The sequence below is a fragment of the Trichoplusia ni genome, chromosome 17 (assembly GCF_003590095.1).
Source record: "Trichoplusia ni isolate ovarian cell line Hi5 chromosome 17, tn1, whole genome shotgun sequence".
Classification (NCBI taxonomy): domain Eukaryota; kingdom Metazoa; phylum Arthropoda; class Insecta; order Lepidoptera; family Noctuidae; genus Trichoplusia; species Trichoplusia ni.
In genome coordinates, this window is record NC_039494.1 from 7,064,586 (window position 1) to 7,073,545 (window position 8,960).

Consider the following 8,960-nt stretch of genomic DNA (forward strand, 5'->3'; position numbering starts at 1 on the left):
AAATCAGGATTTACACAAAGCATAGTTTTTAGCCCGAGTTTATGACTCGCGACACTAAGGGTTCCATACAAATAGGCCAAAGAAATAATATTGTTTTTACAAATAATACATACGATCGACTTCATTGAGCCAAACTTGATGAAATACGCCAACTGTAAACATTTAAACTAATATATAGATATAGATTTTATTGATTCGTACCCAGATCTGCTTTGTTTTTGCTTAAGCCTTGTTGTACTGGGCCCTCGGCGTCTCGATTCTAACCCGCACAAACTTCTCTTTTTTTAATGTACTTACAATAAATGTAATAAAAAAAACACCCTCTACATCATCTTATGTCAATGGGTCAGTAATTTTGAGTCAGTAAAATATATTAATTGAATAGAAATCATCATAAAGACAATTCAATCAATTCCAGATTTGTAAGATCTGTTAAGGATCATAATATTCCACTGTCTCATATATGCATTGACAATTTCAGCTTAAACGAAAGTGGGGGAAAATTAATATCTAATAAAATAAATTCTCTTGTATGAATCGGTGTGCAATCAGTCAATGCCTAGTTTTGACAACTTTTCGAATTAATATAGTTGATGGTATATTAGCATTGCCTCTTGAAATTCAGTTTAATTCTGGGTAGAAAATATTAACGCCTTATAGTTAAACAAAAGCAAAGCATAATGAGTAACTTTTCTCAGGTTAAACAACCAGGCGCCACAGTTGAAAATAAAATTAAACAATATTCAATAGCAAACCATGGTCAGTGGATTTGCTCATATTAAACATCCAGGTGCTACTACCAAAATATATTTAAAGTTCCCCTTCTCTTTAGGAACATCAAAATAAATTCCACTGCACAAATGATGGAAATTCCTACTTAAACTAAATTTAGTTAAGGAGTTGATGGCGGAATTAGCTCGACTCCTACAAAATAGAATGAGAAAAACTTGTCCTAGAAAAGGAAAAATGGAAAGAGAAGGTCAAAGTCTTACCTAGAATAATTACTTTCATTCTATCAAAATGCTGGCTAAACGGACGGACGACTCTTGATCTGTAATTGGCGTTGGTTTGCAGTTGACAGAGCCGGAGGTGATAACTTATTTTGAGGAAAATAATTAACATAATAAATTATATGTTGCGTGATGAACAGGCCAACGGGTGGTATTATTTTCTTTGTATTTTAAACATCTCCCGCAGTAAAAAATTCAATCATTGTTTCGAGGAGGATTTCACAGACAATCAAATCACATGGACAAAGATCCCTAGACTTATTTAAGTCTCGACACGCCGCGCATAATAGTTTTTCAAAGGTTTAAATGCAATAACAAATACTTCATCTCATCATCAACCAAATAATATTATTAATATTCCACAACATTTCACACAACGCCATCTAGTCTCAAATAAAGCACGAACATTTGTCCTGGGTGGGAATCGAATCCACGACCTCCGGTATAGCAGTCAGGGTCACTAACAAATAGACCAACATTTCAGTTACATGTTAAGAGGAAGTTGTTCTCAATCGTCATTGTCCCTAACATGCACTTTCATTATAAACCAACACAATAAATTAAAATAATTATTAAAGGTCAATATATGCGCGACCTGCCTTCATGGACAGTCATAATGCATTTCGTTTTATAAATTAGAAATCAATAAAACAAATGACAAAAAGGTTTTCTGTCAATAGTGTTGTTGCACTCCCAGTTGTAACGGTCGACTAATAATTTTATGACATGACAGGAGCTCGTGGCTAAGCTATAACCACATAAGTGAATCGATCACAGGTTAAGCTACGCTTGACACTGCTGGTCCGTAAATATGTGACCATCTTTGTCATAACGAGTTCCTCACGGAAGGCTCGTTAAATTATGGGTCCCAGTAGTTACAGGTAGTCAGAAGCTTAAAAGTCTGACAACCAGTCTAACAAAGAGGTATCGTGTTGCCCAGGTAACTGGGTTGAGGAGGTCAGATAGGCAGTCGCTCCTTGTAAAACACTGGTACTTAGCTGAATCCGGTTAGACTGGAAGCTGACCCCAACATAGTTGGGAAAAGGCTAGGATGATGATGAGTTATGGCCTACATAGTTCTTTTAGATGTAGCTTACAGGCCCAAAGGGTTGATACACTAGAACAATACAGCGAGCGGCTCGTCGTACCGTTACAAGTTTAGTATATCAACACCATTATACGAGCAAACTGCATTACCATTCAAGAATAATAGATTTCCCTTATAAATACTGAAAATTCATTTGTTATTTATTTATATTATTTGCATTCGAATAACGTGTTGCATTGTTTTATTATTAGCCCTTTTATATTTAAAAAAGTGTGTTACAACTTAAAATTAAAGAGAAGTTTAACATTTTTGGGTAAGTAATATACTTATAATGCAAGGATATATATGTCCCACTGCTGGGCACAGGCTATCCACATAGGGAAGGTTTAAACATTGATCACCACGCTAGCTCACTGCGGGCGATTTCAGATTCCAATATTTGGAATCCAAGTTTCCTCACGATGTTTTTTTTCACCGTTTGTCAGTGGTGGCTTAGAATAATTAAAAAAGTAAATATGACTTTGAAAAACTACAATGGTACTTTGTCTGCGTTGGGATCGAACATGTACCTCATGCATAAAACTTCACTGCTGGTTCGTTCACAGTTATCAGCTAATGCAAAAAACAAGATTCCTGTTGAGATTCGAACCTAGGACCTGTGACTTGGCAGACCACCGAACATACCACTAATCTTACACTACTTTATAATCTTAATTAATTAACAGGAAAAGCCAAAATATGGATGCAGCGGCAATAGTTATTCAGAACGCTATAGATCGCCAGAAACCTGCGCAAGAGTTGATTCTTCATCACACATCACCAGTACAGCAATTTTATGATGGAAGCACAATATTCATCACTGGAGGCTCAGGGTTCCTCGGCAAGCAGCTGTTGGAGAAACTCCTCAGGTGAGGAACAAGCTTCAGACCACCGCCTCCTTAGTCACGTGACATGTATGGAGTTGACAGACAAAATCACGAGAGTAAACGGAAGGGCATAGCCGAGTGGTTGAGGTCACCACGCCATCATACTGTGTGCGACGTGTCGCAGTTTCGATCCCCGCGTTGGACAAGCATTTGTGTGACCCACGAATGCTTGTTCTGAGCCTATGTGTCTTTGTGCATGAGATTTGTATGTTTATGAAAACCTCTTGCAACACAAAGATTAAATTATTAACTGCGGGAGTCGTTTAAAAAATATATACACTAGAAACTACAATCGCCCGATACAAATCGGGAATTGTCCCGAGGAAAGATAAAATGTTGATAAAAAACTATCCTTCATGTCAATACTGGTTATAAACTATCTGTGTACCAAGTTTTGTCTAAATCTGTTCAGTGGTTTTTGCTTGTTGAAACAGGAACAAACATCCATACATACAAACTTTTGCGTTTATAATATTAGTAGGAAGTAGGATGCTTGCAATACATTCGTTTCATTGATTCATTAACATAATTGGCATTATCGGCCTAACCTTTTCCCAACTATGTTAGGTTCAGCTACCAGTCCAACCGGTTTCAGCTAAGTACCAGTGTTTTACAAGGAGCGACTGACTATCTGACCTCCTCAACCCAGTTACCTGGGCAACACTATACCCCTTAGTTAGACTGGTTGTCAGACTTTCAAGGTTCTGACTACCTGTAACGACTTTCAAAGATATATGAATAACAGCGGGGACTCACAATTTAACGTGCCTTCCGAAACACAGAGGAACTCGTTATGACAAAAATGGTCACCCGTACGAAAATGGTAACGTAGCTTAACCTGCGATTTACATCACTTTATAATACAGTCATATAATATTTTCCCTTGCAGATCCTGTAAAATAAAAAAAGTAATCATGCTGTTGCGACCGAAAAAGGATAAAACGGTGGAAGAGAGATTGAAATACATTCTAAAAGATGCTGTAAGTAGCAGAGCATAGAACAGAATTTTCTTTAGACTCGCTACGTTGTCACTAGTTCATTTCCCCAATTCTGCTATTTACAATGGCCGATGAATTAATGGAAGCAGGATAAAAATGACAATATTCGTATTCTCCAAAATTTTTTTCGAAACAGAATTTGGAAAATCTCTGTATTCCGCCCCGTACTGAATTTCCAACTATTGTGTCAATAGATAAATTATTCCGAGGATTTTCATATTCTCCTGGATAAAACTCAACTTATAAACGACTTAAGTTAAATTTATCTTAAATCTATAAAACTACATACCTAAGAAATTTAACTTGTTTCAGCTATATGACACATTGAGAGAAGAACAACCGAACTTTGATGAGAAAATAACTCCGATAGTGGGTGACGTAGCAGAAGCTGACCTTGGAATATCGGAGGAAGAGAGACAGCAAATCATTGAAGAGGTTAGTATTATTTCAGGCGCGAAAAAGATAGCAATATTTTTTTTTTATAAATAAATGCGGACAACATCACATACATTGTTCTGAACCCAAAGTAAGTTGCTTAAGCACTTGTGTTATGGAATTCAGACACAACGAAGGTACCACAAACACCCAGACCCGAGACAATGTAGAAATGTGAATTTTTACATTGACCCGACCGGGGATCGAACCCGGGACCTCAGAGCTAGCGACACCTTGAAACCGGTATGTACGCCACTCGACCACGGAGGTCGTCATATTATGAGCCCTTGAGGCACTAATTTCATATATGGTGGTTAGAGCTGCAAAATCATGACTCTACTTTAACGAAGTCGGATTACCTACGCTATGTGTTAATCCAAGGTGCAAGCTACTACCAAAGCGGCAGCACCTATATATCACGGTTCGTGAGATACAGCTTGGTGACTGATGGGCGAACAGACAACACAGCTTTGGCTCTGTCAATGCGGAACCGTTTTTCGAAAGTTCGAAATCCGAAATGTATTTTAATAAATAATATAAATAAATTTTAATAAATGCGGACAACATCACATACATTGTTCTGAACCCAAAGTAAGTTGCTGAAGCACTTGTGTTATGGAATTCAGATACAACGAAGGTACCACAAACACCCAGACCCGAGACAATGTAGAAATGTGAATTTTTACATTGACCCGACCGGGGATCGAACCCGGGACCTCAGAGCTAGCGACACCTTGAAACCGGTGCGTATGCCACTCGACCACGGAGGTCGTCAATTAATTAGATATCATAAATAGGTAATGTACATCAATTACATAAAAGTATGTAATCTGTTTGCTAGTGCTCATGGCACGAGCTTTGCTTAGTTTGACACTAGATGGCGCTGTGTGCAGCTGTGGAAAATAGGGATGACGACAAATTTTTTTGCAGTGTCCGTCTTGTATTTCTTTGTGTAATAATGGATACGTATTTTTTAATTTGTCCCGCAAACATTAATTGACCAAATTACAGTGAATGTAACTTACGCGTGACGTCACGATTGTGTATAAATTTTACCATATCGTTACGTCACAAGCCCCCTCTCCTAAACTTTAAAACAGTTAATCTTTGTCAATTCTAGTATTTCTGAAAAATGGAAAAAATACGTGTCTAATACTTTTCAATTATCTAACTGAGGGACTAATGAGATTTTTTCTTTTTATACCTAGTCGTCATCCCTATTGTTTCAAACGTCACTAACCTAGGTTATTCCTCTTTATACCTTTATATTATATTATACCTTTCCAGGTTGATATTATATTTCATGTGGCAGCTACTATTGCCTTTCAAGCGCCTCTCCGATCAGCCACTATTACCAACATTAGAGGCACCAGGGATCTTGTCAAATTAGCGAAGCAGTGCAAGAAAATAAGGTCAGTAATTTTGGTGTAGTGGTATGTCACCCTGACTGCTATAACAGAGGTTGTGGTTTCGATTCCTACCAGAACAAGTGTTTTTATGATGAGTATGATCATTTGTTTTGCGTGTGGGTGTAATTTATCTAAATTATGTAGGTATGTATTTAGTTATATCAGTACTATTACTATGGCTACAGGCTATTACTCATAATACAAGCTTTGCTTAGCTTGAGACTATATGGCGTTGTGTGAAAGTTTGGGAATATTACTTGTATTATTATTTATTATAATTAAATTAAAGCAAGAAAGTCTGACGACCAATCTTGCAGAGAGGTGTCGTGTTGGTGTTGCCTAGGTAACTGGGTTGAGGAGGTTAGATTGGAGGTAACTCTGCAATACTCAGTGCTCAGACGCAGATGTTAGACTGGAAGCCAACCACAACATAGTTGGGAAAAGGCTAGGATGATGATGCTGAAATTTTGCTGTTAGCCTATGGGCAGGCTTTGTCTTCTTCACTGTACTCATTGGCGGTAGTTTATCTATTATCCAGCTTAACTATAGATGCAAAAACTACGTCAATAACTATCTCTAAGGGTACTCTCCGGTGTTCTTGCCTATTGATGAACCCAAGTTACAGTATGGCGTTTATTTTTAGCGTATTCCCATATAATATGTAATGTGTATGTTCTTGCCAGACGTTTCGTCCATTTTTCAACTGCATACTCCCACGCCACGTATAGCCGGCGTGGTGGTGAGGTTCTGGAGCAGTTCTACCCCTGCCCCATGTCTCCAGACCTCATGATAGAGCTGGCCGAGACCCTGGACGAAAAGAGACTGAATGATATTACTGATGGGTTAGTTTTTCCTTATTTATCACTCTTCAGAGGTAGCTCGGTTTAGATTGACGTCACAGACTGGTAAAAGATACAACGGTTTTCTGTCGCTTATTTATATCGAGATGGACTTTTTCGACTGACTAGACCAGAATTTACTAGTTTCGCACCAAACCTGAGTCATCAGCTCATGAGCATGAGTACCGAAACTAGTCGGGCAATCTCGATAAAAACGCTAAAGTAAACCGTTACATCGTTTTATAATGAATATTTCTCACGACTGTTACCATAAAAATATATTTTTGCTTACTTCCCGTTTCTGTACCCCAAGGCCCAAGGATTGAAAGGAACCCTATCACTTTGGGCTTTGCTGTCTCAGGCTGAATAGATCTGACATAACAGACTGGCTAGACAGTTCAGATATTCTCTTAGGCCGAGGTGATCGGCGTTCTTCATAGCTTATCTTGACCGCCTTTTCCTTATGATTCCAGGTTAATAAAAGACTGGCCAAACACGTATTCCTTCACGAAAGCGCTGGCTGAGGAACTGCTCAGGTCCAAGGCTGGGGACCTGCCTGTCAGCATCATTAGACCCAGTGTCGGTATGTCTTCACATATCATGATATCTCCAATCATCCTACTAATATTATAAACGCGAAAGTTTGTACGTATGGATGTTTGTTGCTCTTTCAAGCAAAAACCACTAAACGGATTTAGACGAAACTCGGTACACAGATAGTTTATAGTCACGATTAACATATAGGATAGTTTTTATTTCGACTTTATGTTCCCGTGGGATCATATACATCTATTTGTTTTATAATATCTAACTTTAAAATCTTGGCATCTCATACTTCTTTACTCTCATAATATTTAACGTTTTGATAGTGACCTAAAAAGCCTTTTTTCATTGTATCACACTAATTATAAATGTGTAAGTTACCTTTTCTCGTTCAATTTTCCTTTGCATATTCTGTTGTGTATTTAGGTAGTTATTCTGTTACAAGTAAATGAATACTTTTCCACTAATGTAATTATCCTAATCTTTGTATTTTCCAGTAATATGTGCTAGAAGAGAACCGTATGCTGGCTGGATTGATAGAAGCAGTATTATGGGACCTAACGGAGTGAGTTCTAGATATAACCTCTCTTTTTAACGTAGGGATAGCCTAGTGGTTAGACCGTTGGATTGTAATATCAAAGTTAGGTTAGAATTCCGACTTACAATAAAATCTTTACGAATTCAAGTATTTATCACTTTTACAAAACAATACAAAACCTGGGGAAGCTTTTATATCTCACACCAAAAGCATTTAGGAAGCAGTGAAGAGAGAGAGAGACATTCAAAAGAAGCTAATTAGTGGAACTTAGTAGCCTCATTTGAATAAATGACTTGATTTTAATGAAAAAGATCAAACTTCAGGTAGGACCTGAATCAGCGACTGATAGTCATACTACTCGCTCTACTTACTAAATCCACCTAGACCTTTTTTTTTGCTAAGTGGGGAATCCTCATAGATTCCCGCTCCTGGAGAGAGAACAGGTAGTGTCAGACTCTTTCTGACTAAACCTGACCGCCGGTTGACCTAGACCTAACCTTTCTGTATAATTTCCAGATGATCTTAGGTTGCATGACGGGTATCATTCACGCCTTACACACAGACTTGAAGATAAAAATAGATTTCATTCCGGTTGACTACGTAACGAACGCGGCGATAGCTGCAGCCACCACCAGTGACCCTGAACCCAAGATCTACACGGTCGGGAGTAGCTCCAGGAATGATATTACATGGGGTAAGGCATCTGAAGACGGACTTGAATTTTGTACCATCTTCTTTAAAACTCGTGAAGTCGTACTTGAGACTTTGAGGGTTCCAGACAAATAGGCAAAAGGATTTTTTTTAATTTCGTTATTAATATGCTATCAGACAAATTCATATTCTTTATTGCAAATCAGCAATGTAAGATAAGATGGTAATACAATTATGATGGAAGCGATCGTGGACCCTGATGGGCTCAGCAAATGGTAAGTTAGAAGAAAGGAAGGCATTTGATAATGTTTGTCGTGGTCTTGTGGTTCTATGCATGTATTTGATTGCATGATTTGCAGGTTCGATCCCAACGCTGGCAAAGTATCAATTCAAGGTGACTTTACTACACTACAGGTTGAGGTTATCCAACCGATCCCCGTGTACGACAAGCGTTTGTGTGATCCACGAATGCTTGTCCTGAGTCTGGGTGTCTTTGTCCCCAAAGCCCCGCCCCCCACACAAGGTCCTTACTGCGGGAAACGTTTTTGCATCATCTTGCATTG

General features: G+C 38.3%; 1 protein-coding gene across 1 annotated transcript; it reads left to right on the forward strand.

Moving 5' to 3' along the window:
* Positions 1-2,559: 2,559 nt before the first annotated feature.
* On the forward strand, positions 2,560-8,718 carry LOC113502622 (fatty acyl-CoA reductase wat-like). The gene is made up of 8 exons (XM_026884274.1): positions 2,560-2,966; positions 3,874-3,964; positions 4,295-4,417; positions 5,705-5,829; positions 6,510-6,668; positions 7,139-7,248; positions 7,706-7,773; positions 8,263-8,718. The coding sequence occupies exons 1-8, from the start codon at positions 2,797-2,799 to the stop codon at positions 8,530-8,532; spliced, it is 1,116 nt and encodes a 371-aa protein (XP_026740075.1). The 5' UTR covers positions 2,560-2,796; the 3' UTR covers positions 8,533-8,718.
* The last annotated feature ends 242 nt before the right edge of the window (positions 8,719-8,960 follow it).